An 18,097-nucleotide genomic window follows, 5' to 3' on the forward strand; every position below is an offset into this window, starting at 1 on the left:
AAAGCAAGGTTTATAGGCAAGTCGGATTTTTTTTTACCGGTAAAATCTTTAGATGAGTTTTGGGTACTGTTGGTTAATTAGCTCACTTTATTTGCAGTCAACACATGTATTTTTTAGCATGGTTAATTAGCTCATGATTTTGTTTGTTGCCAAAACATTTAGTTTTTGGTTTTTAGGAACTTTTACATGTCAAACTTTTTTTTATAACATTTAAAACGACTTGCTCACTTTTATTCAAGTCGCATTGTAGACACTTTCATAGAAACAATAGAATAGGAAAAAAAAAAAATTATGCTACACCTAGAGAAAATTTCTGGTTCACCAGGATCCAACGGTTCAGACCCGATACTTGGTTTTAGTCCAATGACCAGCCTGATAACTAGACTGGTTTTAGGTTTTCGGTTTTAAAGCTCAACCATATGTTATCATGTATTTTTAGTGGCCAATTCGTTTATTTTAAAACTTTCATGTCAAAAGATGTGAAGTGACTCGATTTAAAATTAAAGTTTTATTAATTATGTTGAAGACAAGAAGTACTTATCGATAATTAAAGGGTTCCCGTATAGTATATGGCATCCAAATTCACATTATATACAATAGTCAAGAATACTGATTACCGAAAGGAAAAGAATGGGAAATTAAAAGTGATATAGATATAGCAAAAGAGTGAAGTTCTTCACACATAAATACAAACAAGGTTTACATAAAAGACTCATCACCATTTCCAGAACACATTGGAACCACACTTGAATTTGTCCTTCCCTTTGCACTCCAACTCTAGATCTTCCGATAGGAATGGCACTTTCTGCATTACGTACATATCAAGCAATCAAAACCACATATACCCAAGATCTTTAAGTTAGATCTTTGTGAGTCATGCAAATTAAACTCTTAACAATCTACATCTATAACACTGTTAATCTGTTATGTTATTGAATTCGTTCTTAATAATCAGAGTTCAAACCTTTGTCTTTGCAAGATCTTGGCAGCCTGTGAAGTTGTAGGGGAAGGTGCATGTTCCAAATTGAACTGTGTATGCTCTTGCAAAGTTTGCGCCACTTGTTGCCAACCTCTTTTGGTCATTCAATTCCTTAATTATTCCATTACAAATAAAAAACAATTAATTAAATATAACCATGTATTAATTTAAAAACGGTTTTAGAGAAAGAAACCAAACCTTGTTAGCTTTAGACTTCTCAAGATACTCGTCAATGACGCCGGCGTTGGCGGAGGAGGTGGCACTGGCGAAGAGTGCAGCTCCCAGACAAAGTAGAGCGGCTCTTCTTCCCTGCTGCGACTGATCAATGGAACCAGACGATGAACTCACAGTCTGCTTAGCCCTGATGACCGGCAACTTGTAACTGACGACTGCAGGTGCGGCGGAGGAAGGCTTTGAGTTGAAGTCCGGGGAAGCAAGACCACCGGAGACTGCGTAGTTGCAGGCCAATACACTGGAGTTCATTGTGGCCATATTAGATCGATGGTGTTTAGGAATGATTTTGATTCGTTGGTGGAATTTTATATACAAGAAAATTGTAAGAGATATAAGTTTGTGGGTGAGACTGATGGATATGAAAATGGTCTGTGGTGGGAGTGTGGATAAGGTGAGATTGCTTCATTCTTATTGGCACATCTTCCTCTCTTGTTGATATGCAATATTTCTCTGTTTTGTCTTTTTATTTTTTATATTCTTCGAATAAAATATGCAAAAATAAAAAATGGTGATTAAAGTTTTGAGTTTTTTGTTATATGGTTTAATATAAGCTTAATGGTTGTATATTTAAATATAGTATATTAATGACACAATGTACATTAATATTTAAGTAAAGTAACTAAAAAAAATACTTAAATTAGGACATTAGGACTATACAGGGGAGAAATAATATTTTACATACCACCGTCAACGTTTTGTATCAGCTTAATTTACGCGTGTAGGCATGACTTGATTATAACTTTATACGTGACAACTAATGCAAGCAACTGATATTCATTAACAGAGCTAATTAAAAAAATCATACATTAAAATGATTATTAAAACGATTTATAAATTGGAGGCTTATATATCAAAATGACAACCATTTATAGGTTTAAACTCAAAATTATGTTGATCATGTCATTTGACTAGAGCGAGTCAAATTCTGTTGTCATTCGACTTCAAACCAATGTTTTAAAACCCGGGTTTTTCGTTGATCCGGTGTGATGACCGGTTCACGGGTCAACCCGGTTTATGGTCTTTTTCTATTTTTATATATTTTTACTTTCATGCATAATGCATAAACATATAAAACTAATAATTTGATGTCCACAAAGTTTAAACATTGAAAACATTGAAAAAACCGTAAACGGCTCGTTGTTTTGGCGTTCGTTACTTGTATCCAACTATCCAAACTCTATTGAAACGGGTCAAACCGGTTTAACCGGTTTAACATAAGCGGTCGAACCGCGGTTTAGGGGAAACCCGGCCGGTTCGTATTTTTACAAAAAACCGGTCTCAATTAACCCGCCTTCTGCCCCGGATCACGGTCCAACCGGTTGAACCGGCCGGGTTGACCCGGGTTTTAAAACATTGCTTCAAACTTCTTGATCAATTTCAAATATAGATGCTTCCATAACTCTCTTCTATAGACTTATGGATGATATCAAAGAAATAAATGAAGATGTTTATGACTAGAAACGTTGATTAAGATGGTTAAAAATGCAATTAACAATTAATTACTTAAACAATTGTGACTGATGACAACTAATCATCCAAACATCTCTAGAAGTGGAGTTGGGTATCCACATTAGTTGAGATGAATTCATTACCTATCTATTAATTTGTTATATATTGTATTTTGAACTTTCCTTGTTTGAAATATTATGAGCATATACTATAAGAAATATTATATGCATCACCTACACATTCACAAAATGAGATTATTGAAAGAGATTTGAAATGGGTATAAACTTTAAGGTTTTAAAATTGAGTTTTTATTAATGATCATGTGCATTCATATTAGGGTAAAAAATTGAAACTTGTGTGGTTGAGAGTTGAGACACTTAAAATTGACTCAGATATCCAAATGTGAATCGTTTCCTATTAACGTTCATGTGCGAAAGTTATGAATATTGTGAATAGTTTCCAATGAAATTATAATAAAAAGGTTCTAAAAAATATTAAAAGGCATTGAAAAGTTCTAAAAAAGTATAAAATAATAGTAAAAAAGTTTATAAAAATTTTGATAAAATAAATTTGTAAAAAGACTAGTCTTGTATAACAAAATTTAAAGTTCGTAGCAAATTTGCAACAAATTTTGAAATTTCGGCTAAAATAGAAAAATTGCATATTACATGTCAAATTTCTACATAATTAATGTTTGTTTACTAATCACCTTTCTACAATTCAAAGACATTTTGAATATTTTGTTTTCAAAATCAATGTTAATCCTTTATTTGATTACATTCAAATTTAAGATAAAGAAATTGTCAGATACTTTAATTATTTTTAGTTTGAGTGTTTTATTTTTATTTATAATATTTTATTTTTATTTTAAATTATTTGACTAAAAACATATGCAAAATGTCTAGGCTTGAAAGGAGGATGTTACAGTTCCAACAAGTATTTTGCTTGCTTCTGGTCATTAAGGTCCAAAACTAGACCGAATCAAACCGGAACTGAAAAATCGATAATCGAATTTATGGATATGGAAGAACCAATAACCGATTTGAATTACATATTCTATTCCCAAATGGTTTCGGTTCCAACTGGTCTTGGTTGTAATGGTTATTTGCTCATCCCTACTATGGACACAAGCGCCAATAAAAGACAAACGATAAAAGATTTTGGGATTGTTTGGCCTTAATGGAGCAGGTCAAAGACTCACACATGGGACACTAAGCCAACAATGCCCCTGAAAAACGCTACCAAGTGTGGCAATGGTCGTCCCACTACTCCACAAAGTTACAGACTTGAGTAAAAATGACAAGTCATGGCCTGACCAATAACCATCTTATCTAGATATGCAATTATATATACATGCCTTCGCTCAATGTATGAGGTATGCAACATTTTCTTCCATAAACCTACACTAAACTTCTTTTAACAAAACCCTACTAACTCAGTGCTTCAAAAGGTAAAGCTTGAGAACTCAGAATACTGTAAAGCCCACTCTTTTCTTTCTCATTGAATTTCAAGCATCCAATGACCTAGAAGTACAATGATGACTTTAATAGTGGTTATAACAAGCATGTGCGCTTCGACCCTTGGAGAAATCGACGTACCATCAATTGATAAAAATACTAATAGACAAAACAAGTAGGATGTGTGTACTTAATTGGTACAATAATACATGAAAAACATGTTAACCACCAAACATATTGGGTACCGAATTGCTTGGGTTAGTTGGTTGATTAGGTTTGGTACAAGCTTGACAACCTAATTAAAACGATCGCAATCGGTTATATGCTCATTAGACCAAAAGAATAATAAATTTTTCCAAGGGGTATATAAGAAAACTGGTTTTTTTAGCCAAACCGATTCCAATTGTCTAATACCAAACCGATCACTAACCAACGATTCTACTTCAAACTAGATTGGTTTCAATTTTATATAAACTTGTTTCAAGCATAATATTGTTTGGATTCAATACTGTTTTTTGCTCGTCAACATGGAAACATCTAGATTCCTTAAAAATCCAAATTGTCACCGAAATGTCAGATAAGGATAATGCGGAAGCATATAATCAATGTAATGGAGTAGACTTTTGAATATAAAATTTACCCTTATTTGTTTCCTTTCTAGACCGACCCGAGTTTGTGTGCTTGTCTATAGTCCTATGAGTTTGATTATTGAGAAAATTCATTAAATAACAAAAAGTTAGGGGGTGTTTTCAGCAAATAACCATGAAATTTTGAGTTTCGTAAAATGACCATCAGATCAGCAGAGAGGGCTCCGAGGATCACTTAATGTTTCTGAGAAACTTAGAACACCTATGAGGACATGAGGTGACAACACTAAAATACAATTTTTTTTTGGTTTTTAAGGTTCCGCAGAGGTGTCTCTGCGGATCTTGTGAACACCTCTGCGGATCGCTTAACGTCTTTGAGGAATGAGTATGAGTAATTTTTTAAGAGATTTTTTTGGGATTTTTAAGTATTTACCCATTCTTCAGAGACATTAAGTGATCCACAGCGGTGTTCACAAGATCCGCAGAGACACCTCTGCAGAACCATTAAAGCCCCAATTTTTTTTTTGTCTTTTAGTGGTGCCATGTCATTTCCGCAATACCGTACGTCGTTCCTCAGAGAATTAAAGGGATCTGCAGAACCCTCTTTACGGATCTTATGATCATTTTCCAAAACTCAAAATTTCATTGTTATTTATTTAAAACACCCCCTATTTCATTAATTTTCTCTTGATTATTGCTACAAGCTTTATGGCCAATGCATGGCTCATGATTTATTTATAGTATTTACTCATATCGTTTGTGTTTTCATACTTTAAGCACATGTTCACCCCTAACATTTTTTGTTTCATGCTTTATTGTTTATACATGGTGTACTAAGTTATTTAATATGCAGATATCATACGCGCCGAGCATGAGTTTTATCCATTTCCTTTTCTCTCTTTTTATATTAGCAGAATGTTTACTTTGGAAACAACTTTGACTTCCCAACTCTTATCTCCCCCCTTAATTCAATTCTTGTGGGACTGAGTTTTCTAATTGTTTATTGTTGTGTCTCAAGAAACAATTCTATAATCCAGAAAGCCATTGGTTCGCTTTTGTGAGGAGATAACCCCAATTTAAGACTAGGGAAGCCATTTATGGCGCTCCTCATTTTATAGTTCCCTCCTACTTAAGGTTTTTTCTTTTATGTCTTATAAATCTCTCTCTCTCACATGAAAACAAGTTGCAATGGTTCTTATTCCATGATTGTTAATGTCAAAGTTAAAAGTATGTCATGTCACACCATCCACATTTCAAATCTGGTGTTCTCGACTATGATTTGTGTTGAAATCACTTCCTTTCTTGTCAACTAGTAACTTGACCATTTTACCGTCCACGGTTAACTTTGACCAGCCATAGGAATAATCACTGCCGACAGATGCCATGAAAATGTCGGTGAAGCTCCTCCAGAAGAAAGAAGAGCGTTACTTAAAACTTAAAAGTCATAAATAACACCACGTTAGAAAACCCAAAGTCACACTATACTTTTCACTTTCTAATTTTTAATAAAGTTATTCGCAATTGAAGATCACAAGTGGGAATTTAATGGGATTTGTAGCTTCTGACGCTGCTACGCGCTTTGAATCCAATTTACTCCAAACTCTATTCCCCCCGGTTGTTTTTGTTACCTCTTCAAGAAAAGCTACCATGCCCCCTTCGCTGTAATTGACACTGACACTATACTATTATTATCATTCTTTTTCCCAAATCCGTCTCGGTATAGTTACATGTACAGTAATTGATTCTTAGTTTATTTTCTCATCTGGGTTTCTCCCAATTTCAACCTTCTGTACCTGGGGCAAGTTGAAATTGTGAGAAATCCGAAGAAAGTTGGAATCTTTGTGGTATCCGATTTGTTGTAATCAACTTAAAGATCCCACGAAATGCACGGCTACAGCCGCTTAGGACGGCCAAGCACCGGAAGTGGGAGCATCTCGCCGTCCCCATCACCCCCTTCCTCCCCTCGATTTCGTCGTAACAAAGTCAACAGCGGTGGAGGTGGAGGCTGTTTCCGAGGCGGTGGAGGTGGTGGTGTAGACGCGAAGCTGCAGAGTTTTGTGGAGCGGTGGGTGTATGTTGTGATATCGGCGGTGTATAGGCGGCGAGGGATTTTATTATTTGCTCCCTTGCTTTATATCTCTGCAATGTTGTTGTATATGGGTACAATGGGGTTTGATGTTGGTATGATTAGTAAAGGTAGTGAAAGTAGCACCGGAAAAACAGCTCCGGTTGGATCTTTGTATCGGAGTCCGCAGGTTTTTGAACACCTGTGGCCGTATATGGAAGCTGAAAATAATCGCAGCAATGACTTGGTAATATGTTTTTTATCCATTGCTCTGTTATATTTATGCAATGCTTTTGTTTTTAACATCTTTCTTTTCTTTGCACATGGAAAGTGTGATCCACATGAAAATAGTCATCAGTTCCAAAATTTCCATGAAAAGTAGAGTTTGAATTTAGGGGAAACCTTTATTGTGCCTAATGTTTGTAATCAGAAAAGCTTTCTCATCAGTCATCTCAAATGAGGGTTTAAACTTTAAATAATTAATGCAGGCAAACCCTCATTTAATGAATCGGAATTCATCATAAGAGGCTTTTAGTTTGATTCATGCTACCTAATTTAGGATTAGCATAATGTTTAGAAGTCAAGAAGGTAATTACTAATTAGTATAGGTTTCTATAGCAAGCAATTAGTTGGTTTGTTATTATGAAGAATATATAATTACTAATTAGTTGGTTTGTTATTATGAAGAATATATAATCAATTTCATTTAATTTCCCTTTCATCCTGTTTAATGATTGATAAGCCATATAGCAAGCAATTAGTTTTCTTTAACCTTGTAGTTTGTAATTGTAGTCTCTGTATATGTAGAAGAAGCTATGAGTTTCTTTTGTTTTTTAATTTTCATGTTTTCTAGAGTTGTATTTTGAAGGTGTCTAAATTTGTAACTTTCTGCATGTAAAATGGAAATCACAGATGATGAATGTGTGGAACATGAAGACACGTCAATCTTGGAAGCCCTGTATTCCCCTCCAGAATTCTGAAGCAGGTTAGTGCTTTTCAAGTAATTTAATCCATAATTAAGTAGAACACATGTCAAACATGCAATACTATAAATGGAAAGGGATTGATTACTAGATGTTTGTGAACTCATCTTTTAACTGATTCTCCTTCTTTATCTTGCTCTAAATCATATCTTTATATAACTTCTTTTTTCAATTCCAGAATTACCAAAATCAAATGGGTTCCTCATAATTGAAGCAAATGGGGGGTTGAACCAACAAAGATTATCTGTACTTTTTCTAACCTTACTTTAAATTTGGTATTTAGTTATATAATTAATGAAATAAAACTTATTTAGTTAATTAATATATTCTCAAAATCAGATATGTGATGCGGTGGCAGTGGCAGGGCTACTGAATGCTACACTTGTCATTCCAATGTTTCATTTAAACAGTGTATGGCGTGATTCAAGGTAGCTTATTATTATTATTATTATTATTTTTTAAATTCTGTTAAATTAACTTCCCATTGTTTTTCCTTTTTATATTAAATGTTTTGGCAAAAACTGTTTATGATTACGAGGGCGATAATAGCTTTTTTTGGTATATGATTAATCATACTATCCATATTTGTTTGTATCTTTGCAAAGGAGAATGATAATAGCTTTTTTTGGTATATACGTATAATGACAGATGTGGAGCCTTGTATTTAATGTGAAGGTGATTAATTTATTAAAGTTGGTGATAAAATAATGATTTAACTAGTCATAAATATAAGTTCTGCTTTGTTCAAAGAAGCTTACCTGATCAAATAAATAAACCCTCCTATTTTGCAATTTTGCAAATAAATACAATGAATATTATATAATTAGGCAACACTACTTTTCACTTTTTATCATTCAGGCTACACATAGGAATTTTTGGACAGTTAAGCTACCCAACTTTTTAAACCTATTTCTGACCAGGAAATTGCTGTAAATTGTTATTGTTAGTAAATTATAAATAGGCTTTGTATTTGTATTGGACTTATATTTGTATTTGGTGTATCCTGCCCAAATTATCCCTGTAATCTTGTATATATTCATGATTAATAAGAATATCGTGTAGCTAATTTTTGAATTATTTATTGCATTTATTTTGGTCCATAAGGTTTCTTTGTTGATGAGTATTCTAGATTTGGGACATAGGGTGCATTATTATAATATGGTACCCATCTAACATGTTAACAAAATGTTTATTTCCCATGTAACATGTCTTTATTCATGCTGTGCATTATATACTTTCCCGGTTTCCAAATTGCAGCAAGTTTGGGGATATATTTGATGAGGAGTTCTTCATATACGCATTGAGAAGTCATGTGAATGTGGTTAGAGAATTACCAGAAGATGTACTCACACGTTTTGACAACAACATAAGCAACATTGTAAATCTGAGAGTCAAAGGTTGGTCAAGTCCAACTTACTACCTTCAAAAGGTCTTGCCAAAGCTCCTGGAATTAGGGTATGTAAATCTGCCATCTTACAAACCTTTTTCCTTTATTATTATCATACCAATATACTCAATAGATTATGTTTTAATAAAATTTGTAGTTTTTTCTTTTTTTGTATCATAAAACTGTTGACTATTTCCGTCTATTTTAACAACCAGGGCTGCGACATTATTGATTGTGCAGGGCTGTACGTATTGCGCCATTCTCTAACAGATTGGCTCATGCTGTTCCTTCAGATATCCAGGGGCATAGATGTCTTTCCAACTTTGGGGCACTTAGGTTTTCAGAACCTATACGCACACTTGCAGCAAAAATGGTTGATAGAATGATCCGTAATAGTTCTAGCAGTGGTGGAAAATATATTTCTGTTCATCTCCGTTTTGAAGAGGTGCACAACTTGAAGACTAAATGCATTTAACCCAAATCTTTATTAAATGGTCCTGAAAAAATGTTTGGTTATTTTGAAGGACATGGTTGCCTTTTCATGTTGCATATATGATGGTGGGGAGGAAGAACAAAAAGAAATGGATATTGCCCGTGAAAGAAGTTGGAGAGGAAAGTTCCGGAAAAAGAATCGGATAATAAAACCCGGTGCAATTAGAATGGATGGAAAATGCCCTTTAACCCCCCTCGAGGTACAATAACAATACAATCTCTTGCCTATTAATAATTGAAACTATAATGTTTGAAAGACTAAAAGTTCCCTTTCTTTGTTTAATTTGTAGGTTGGAATGATGCTTAGAGGCATGGGCTTTGATAACAATACTTCTGTATATGTGGCAGCTGGTAAAATCTACAAGGCGGAAAAATATATGGCCCCACTTAAACAAATGTTTCCTCGGTTAGAAACAAAGGATACGTTAGCTTCACCTGAGGAGCTCGCTCCATTTATGGTAATATACATCTGAAATTTACACTTTTGGTCCCTCAACTTTAGTTGCTGACTGTTTGTTTTTGATGCAGGGGTACTCGTCTAGGTTGGCTGCTCTTGATTATACGTTATGTCTACATAGTGAGGTTTTTGTTACTACTCAGGGAGGAAATTTTCCACACTTTTTAATTGGTCACAGACGCTATTTTTATGAAGGACATGCAAAGACAATAATACCTGACAAGAGAAAATTAGCTCAATTGTTTGATAGCCCCCATATCAGGTATAACATCAAATCATGAAACTGATAACTTAGTTTTAACATTTTCTCAAAAAAACGATACAAAGGATGATGTTGCTCATTGTTGTGATGTTTAGATGGGAGAGCTTTCAAAAGCAACTGCGGGAAATGCTTCATCATAGTGATGTAAAGGGGAGCGAACTGAAGAAGCCAACTGCCTCACTTTTCACTTACCCCATGCCGGATTGCATGTGTAAGCAAGCAACTACAAAAAACTCAACAAAACTAAGAAGATAAACTTATAGATATATAAATATATGCCTTTGGGGATTTTAACTTTAAGATTAGAATTTTTTTTTTACACGTGTAGTTAGTCATATGTTTTATGATTGTTGATTTGTATTTAGATCGGGTTATTGAGCTGGTGTGCTAATATGAACCCTGAGCTGCTGGTGTGCTATATGGTAACTCATGCACATTGGTTTGTTGTATATACTACATACTAAAGTGAGTTGCAAGAGAATTAGATACACAGATTTTGCTTCGGATTCGAATTGGTTTGTTTGTACTCTTTCGTGAGTATAACAAACCTCTGCCTACAAATATGGGTAAATATACTTTATTTTATTTACCTAAAACAACAATGTAGTTATACTTTTTTATTCATAATGATTAATGGGCACATATTTATATGGGAAATCGAGTAAACTATAAACGACTTTGTTACTAAAATTAACCAACTTATTGTTATTATTTTTTTAAGAAATGACAACTCTATTCGGAATAGTGTATTCCGGAGCACGTAAGAACATTCTGTACTTGGGTCGCTCAAAGTATTTCAGAACACGATATTCCGGAGTATTTATTTTCATTCCAGAGTTGTGGGTGGTGGTTGGTAGGAATTAGGCCTGGAATCTGACATCCTGTACATTCCAAACTGATAAAGTGTATTCCGGATTGTACTCCAGAATGGCCGTACATTCCAGAGGTTTGTTCCGGAGAGCTATAATTAGGGTATTGTGTGTTTTTGTTCTATAAATTTCTATATAAGCAATATATTTGTGTTTTTGATACTTTCACTACACGTTCTAGAATGGGTACATATATGAGATTTTTTCAAATGTCAGTTTCTAGTGGAGGGTAATGACAACGTATTGAATGACATGCAATATATTGCTTCAGGCTACACATGCTTTAATGTAGATATAAACAATGATATCAACTTTGTCAGGTTAATTACGTTGCTTACTTCTAAGTCCAGGTTACACACTAACCAAACACGTCTATCTTTTCAATGTCATTGATCAAATATAGTTATGCGGATTCTAGACGATAGTGATAACATATATATATATATATATATATATATATATATATATATATATATATATAGTTTTGTTAGTAGTATGCCTCTCAACACATTACAACTGTTTGTTATTAGTAATGTTATGAACAGTGGTATTCATCGATTTGCCGGGGAAAATCGTTCCGGTGAAAATGGGTCTTCTGGTGTTGGAAGTAACCAAATATGTAATTTATTACCTATGACAATGAACCATGTTCCTTCTTATAATGACCTTGTAGATGAGGGTGGTAGGGTCGGCCTTATGTTTATTGAAACAAAGCTAGGGCTTAGGGCCCCACGTATAGAGGGCCCCACAAACCAAGGAGTCCATGTAGTATATTCCTATTTCCTAATCGGCTAAGGCGCTAAACCACTAAACTAATCGTAGCACCAGAAAAAACGACACTTGATCTTCTTCCTCTCCATTATTCAATTCTGCAATTTGCGTAAGGATTCTGTGTTCGGCTTGATCTTATTCTTCTTCTGATTCACGATTTCACAGCACAAGGCTCCTTCGAAGTTCCATCTGTTCTTTGGCTTCTTCCTTCTCCATTGAAGCCGTTTCTTCCTTCTCATTGAAGCCTTCTCCATAAACGGTAATATACGACTTCTTCCAAGTTCCATGATCCATCTGTTCTTCATCTAATCTTGTTTTCATGTCATATGATTCTATTATAGACTTGTTCTTGAAGTCAAATGCCATGAAATTGTTTTCAAATTTCACTGAAAAATGTATCTTATCGTGTATTCTCTCTATCAAACAGAGGAGTAATAGGATCATAACTCAACTATTTCTTTTTAATTAGTTTAATTATCTCTTATGTATGTTTTGTTTTAGTTCGTTAAACCCATTCAAGTTTGATTAATTACAACATGCAAAAATAAAAACTAATTTGCAAGATTAAAAAGAATTTAACCAAAAATACATTATTCAAATTTAAGAGTCGATATTATGTGGAATAAATTGTTAAGGTTTAAACTAATACATCTTAGAAGCTTTAAACCTATAAGAAGTACTTATTGAATATTGGGACAGAAAAATACCAAATTGTTATTATTAATAAAATACTCCGCCATTTATAAACTTTTTAGTTTATTATTGTCGGTCCCAACCCGGATAATGGAGAAAAGTTTATAACATTAACTATACTAATTATCAAAGGGCCCCAAATTTTTGGGTTGCTTTGGGCCCCAAAACTGTTTGAGCCGGCCCTAAGGGGTGGTTATAGGAATAAAGGTATGGCTCTTGCTGATGCTTCTCATATAGTTGATGTTGATGAATCTGCAAACGATGAGGCAAAACTAATGATGTTGGTTGATGATTGTAACATCCCGATGATGAGGTCTTTTATCCAAATGCCTGGCGTTTGGCATAGTACGCTTAGTTCAAATGCTAGACGTTCTATGATGGACCCCAAGCGTTTGCACACAGAGACCAAACCTTTTTTAGGGTTTGCACCCTATTTAAAGAACATTATGGCCTCAAAACCCTTCACCACTATAGCCTCCATCAATATTTCAAAAACCCTAAGTGTGTATGAGAGTTTGAAGCCTTGATTCATCTTGTTGGTATCATTTAGTGTTCTTGATAAGAGAAGGAAGATCTTTAGAGTATTGTGGTTGCTCTCGAGCTTGCGGATCTGGACTCTTAACATCTTGGAGCATCATTTTGAGGTATAAAGTTCAGATCTTAAAGTCTCATTTGTTAGATCTTGATTTAGGGCTAGCTTATGTTCTTTTTGGTCCCAAAGACTTGATCTTTGTAAGTTTGGAATGCTTCAGAGGTTTGGAATGTCCTTTCAAGCATAACAGTGAGTCTAGAATCATAAAAATGCAATCTTGGGTCTTAATAATCTTCCATGCAAGAGTTTTGGAGCCTAATAATTGATTTTGAGTGAGGATCTTGGTGTTGGGCTTAGTGTAGCCATGCATGGCCATAAAGTTTGCAACTTTATGGCTTTAAATGTTCCATTATGATTGGATCTGAAGTTTGGACATGAGATCTTAAGCCATTAAGACATTAGTTTGGAAGTTGGCAATCAGCGAGCAAACGCCAAGCGTTTGCATGGGAATGCCCAACGTTCGGACGCCAGGCGTCATAGGGTGGAACGCCAGGCGCTCTCAGCAAAAGCCCAATGGATCGATTTTGGGCCTTAGGCCATTAGGGGTTTTGGGCTTAGTTTAGTTGGGCTTGTATATAAAGGGCAAAATGGTCTTTTTCCCTCATCACGATGAGCTATAGACTAGACCATGGGTTTGGGTTAAACCCTAATTATTGATTGGGTTTGTTTCTGGTTTTGATTTAGTGTGAGGAGCAGTGTTCGCTGCAGATTGAGTATTGTTTCAGTTATCATTAGTAGAGGTGAGTTTTCATCAATGTACTTACGGGTTGAAGGCACCAACGCTGGCACATTGAGTTTTCCTTACTGCACTTACGCGTTGATGTTTGCACTTAATATTTGGCGACATTATCTATATGGGTTCCAATATACCATCTACACAGATCATAAGGGTCTGAGATATCTCATGGACCAGCCGAATCTGAATATGAAGCAACATAGATGGCTTGACGTGGTCAAGGATTATGATTGCGAGATTCTGTATCACCCTCAAAAGGCGAATGTGGCCGTTGACGCTTTGAGTCGCAAGTTGGCCAGTACTTATGTTGGGGGTCTATGCATGAGGATTTCTATCTATTCACCGCTTATGGAGTTTACCAAAGAGACTCATGCCGAGGGAGTCAAGAAGGAGAATCAAGGGTGAGATTGTCAGGTTTTATACTGATAGCCATGGATTGTTGACTCAGTGCGGGCGGGTTGGGTTCCAGATTTTGGTGTGGTTAGGAAGACATTGATGGAGGAGGCACATAAGTCTATATTTTCAATACACCATAGAGCAACAAAAATGTATCGGGATTTGAGACTTAGTTATTGGTGGTCATTCATGAAGAGAGAGATAGCCTGGTATGTGGAGAGGTGATTGACATGTCGAATGATCAAGGTCGAGCACCAGAGGCCACACGAAAAGCTACATCCTTTGGAGGTTCCCATGTAGAAATAGGAACATATCACCATGGATTTTATCACCAATTTACCTAGGACTGATAAAAGATTTGACATAATATGGTTCATTATGGATCGTCTGACCAAGTGCCCATTTTCTAGCTATTCAAGAGAGTTCATCGGCTAAGAAATTGGCCGATGTGTATATATGCGAGATCGTCTATTAACATGGCGTTCCAGTCTCTATTGTATCTGATCGAGATGTTCGATTTACTTCACAGTTTTGGCAGAGGTTCCACGAGGAACTGGTTATGAGATTTCACTTTATCACTGCTTGTCATCCGCAGACTGATGTTTAGAGCGAGTTGACCATTTAGACGCTTGAGGATATGTTGAGAGCTTGTGTCATAGATTAGAGTTGGGAATGTTGGATTAGGTGTCTAAGCCCATAACTATAATTGGTATGTACTTGACCCGATAGTAGCATGGTCCATTTGGGTTGCATTCACCGAAGCAATTTGATAGGAAGGATATTTGAGAAAGAGGTTATTTGTGATTTATTAATATATTATAAGAATAATATATTAATTAGAAATCATATTATTTAATTGGTATTGATCAAGAATTAATTTAGTGATCAAAAGAGACTGATTAAATTAACAGGGGTTGATTATGTAAATTAATGATACATATAGTTTGAGCTAATGATCCATGATTGATTAGTGATGGACTAAGCTTATGTGAGAGTCCATGAAGTGATTAGTCCAAATGAATTATTGGATCAAAAGCCTAAGTGGATGGATTAGGGTTTATAGTGACCCTTGGAATTCTACACTATATATGTAACCCCTAAGCCCTAAAATTAGACATATGTGTATTCTAAGAAGAATATAGACGATTTTGGGTGCCTCCTAAACCTCTCTCATAATCCTCCATTTGTTCTTGGTGTTTTGTGTAACATTTGAGGCATTACACTTGAGGTGCTAAGATCTTGTAAGCCCACGTTCTACAAACTACAACAAAGAAGTAATCATCTAACTTGTTTTTATGTTTTAATTATCAAAGTTGTATGCTAGTTAGGCTTCAGGCTTTGGAAAAATGAAACTGCATGTATAATTAGAGAAAACTTAGATCCAAAGCATTAGGGTTGTATGTGCACCATAGGGATGTTATAATTCTCAAAACCCATCAGTGATATTAGAGCCTAGGGTGTTTTCTATTATATATTGATGCAACTGTTTGATTTTCATAGCTGAAAAAATGTCATTTTTGGCCAATGATTGTTGGACTCGTTGAGTCCCATAAGGGATCTCGACGAGTTGCGTCATATGTGATGAACTCGACGAGTATGATCTCCTGTTTGCAGTTTTTCGAGTTTTTTTGGGCCAAAATTGGATTAGGATCATTACCAAAAACTGTTTTGCATCATAAAATTCGTTTTTTCTTATATGGTGATGATTATCCTCGTCCAATTAAAAGATAATTATCAAATTTTAAGATAATAAGTTGATTATTTGTATTATTTGATTTGAATTGTCTTGCTATGTGAGTTGAATTATGTCAAATTAGTAAGAGATGAAATATGTGATTATTTTACTTGTTTAAAAATTTGATCTAAATGACTTTGAAGAGTTACAAAACTTGCCATCAAGTTTTGGAACCCAAAAAGTTTTGAAGAGTTTCATAACTTGCCATCAAGTTATGGAATTTGAAAAGTCTCATTTATGAAACATCCAATATTTCAATTGAAACGACCCAAAAATACGACCCAAAAAAAATTTTGTTTTTAATATAATCAAAACTGTAATCAGAGTATCATATAATAAAACCATGCGTGATGTATTCCAAAACATGATAAGATACTGTGCGGAAAACTGTATCATACTACATTAAATCAAACAACTAAATCAATCCCAGGCTAAAGCTGAGGCGGTGGTGTGTGCGATGCCGTCATCCCGAGCTCTTCCCTTTGCTTGCGGAAGTACCTGAAACCAAAACTGAAACTGTAAGCACGAAGCTTAGTGAGCTCCCCCGAAATACCACATACCATACAACAACAATATCATATAAACACATATCGGGCCTTGCCCACTGCATCGGGACAAGCCCGGAAACTGCATCGGACCGAAGTCCGGAACTGACTGGGACCTTGTCCCCTGCATCGGACCAAGGTCCGGAACTAACTGCATCGGACCGAAGTCCGGAACTGACTGGGACCTTGTCCCCTGCATCGGACCAAAGTCCGGAACTAACTGCATCAGACCGAAGTCCGGAACTGGCTGCATCGGACCGAAGTCCGGAACTGACTGCATCGGACCGAAGTCCGGAACTGAGCATAGCATAGCATATCATAACAACTAGCATGAACACAAATACTGCATACTGCATCGGGCCGTAGCCCGGAACACATAATACATAACACATAAAACATAGTTCACAAATCCTGTCTGAGCCACAAAGGCATCAAACATACTAACTACTGCATCGGATCAAGTCCGGAAACTACTGCTATCTGGACGGGCCGTCATTGTGGCCTTAGACCCGTCCCTACTGGAAGGAAACTCACCTCGTAAGCTGGCTGCTGAGTGTGTGGCTCGGGAAGCTAACGGCGGCTGCTCCTGAATCTCCTCGGCTACAAGTCCATAAACACACTCAATCAAACACTAAACACTGCGCTTGGGGTAAAATGACTCTTTTACCCTCGGTCAAAGTCAATTATCTTTTGGGCTGACTCGCCGAGTTGGGCCACCCAACTCGCCGAGTCCCACTCTTACTTTTCACTCTTACTCACCGCTACTCGTCGAGTCTGGCATCGACTCGACGAGTACCCTCTTGATCCAAGAACTCAGACAATCTTCATCCGACTCGCCGAGTCGAAGAGTCCCTCCATCACTGCGTCTACCCTCAACTCGCTGAGTCCACTCTCTAACTCACTGGGTGCACTCGGCACAGCTAAAAAACGAAGGAACCGGGGACTCGCGACCCGACTCGCCGAGTCGCTGCCATGCAGCTAGTTTTTACTCGATTTCTCTTGAATCCAACACATGCAAATGATAGATCTGGGTCCAATAAGCTGTTTTACCACGTAAAGTTTCCAACTTTACGTGCACAACCTCATGAATAAGGGAAATAAGGCTAAAAGATGCACAAAATGAGTAGATCCATGGCTAATATGCAATGTAACTCCAAAAAGACAGTAGATCTGGGCTCTACAACACCCCAACATTCAGATCCAAAGGTATTTCGACTTATTAAGACATTCATGCAACCATAAGGCTTGGAACAAACATCAAATAGCTCTTAGAAGAGCTCTAATGGAAGTTTAAAGCATATAACAAGAAGGGAACTCCGAAAATACCTCAATAAACTCAGATTTGCCCTTGGATCTTTGCACCACCACACTTCTCCTTGCTTCTTTCTTCTTCTCCTTCTTCACACCT

At 36.0% G+C, this 18,097-nt stretch overlaps 2 protein-coding genes across 2 annotated transcripts; one reads left to right on the forward strand and one right to left on the reverse strand.

Moving 5' to 3' along the window:
- Positions 1–631: 631 nt before the first annotated feature.
- PSAN (photosystem I reaction center subunit PSI-N, chloroplast, putative / PSI-N, putative (PSAN)) lies at positions 632–1,563 on the reverse strand. Its single transcript, XM_078994251.1, has 3 exons — positions 1,178–1,563; positions 965–1,090; positions 632–805 (listed from the first exon to the last, which is right to left on the reverse strand). The coding sequence occupies exons 1-3, from the start codon at positions 1,469–1,471 to the stop codon at positions 716–718; spliced, it is 510 nt and encodes a 169-aa protein (XP_078850377.1). The 5' UTR covers positions 1,472–1,563; the 3' UTR covers positions 632–715.
- A 4,646-nt stretch (positions 1,564–6,209) lies between these two features.
- On the forward strand, positions 6,210–10,842 carry LOC145046017 (O-fucosyltransferase family protein). Its single transcript, XM_078994316.1, has 10 exons — positions 6,210–7,018; positions 7,684–7,756; positions 7,933–8,000; positions 8,094–8,182; positions 9,012–9,209; positions 9,382–9,586; positions 9,666–9,833; positions 9,924–10,091; positions 10,162–10,352; positions 10,448–10,842. Exons 1-10 carry the CDS (start codon positions 6,590–6,592, stop codon positions 10,605–10,607), a joined length of 1,749 nt encoding a protein of 582 aa, XP_078850442.1. The 5' UTR covers positions 6,210–6,589; the 3' UTR covers positions 10,608–10,842.
- The last annotated feature ends 7,255 nt before the right edge of the window (positions 10,843–18,097 follow it).

The sequence above is a fragment of the Lactuca saligna genome, chromosome 1, assembly GCF_052625555.1.
Source record: "Lactuca saligna cultivar CGN05327 chromosome 1, ASM5262555v1, whole genome shotgun sequence".
NCBI lineage: Eukaryota > Viridiplantae > Streptophyta > Magnoliopsida > Asterales > Asteraceae > Lactuca > Lactuca saligna.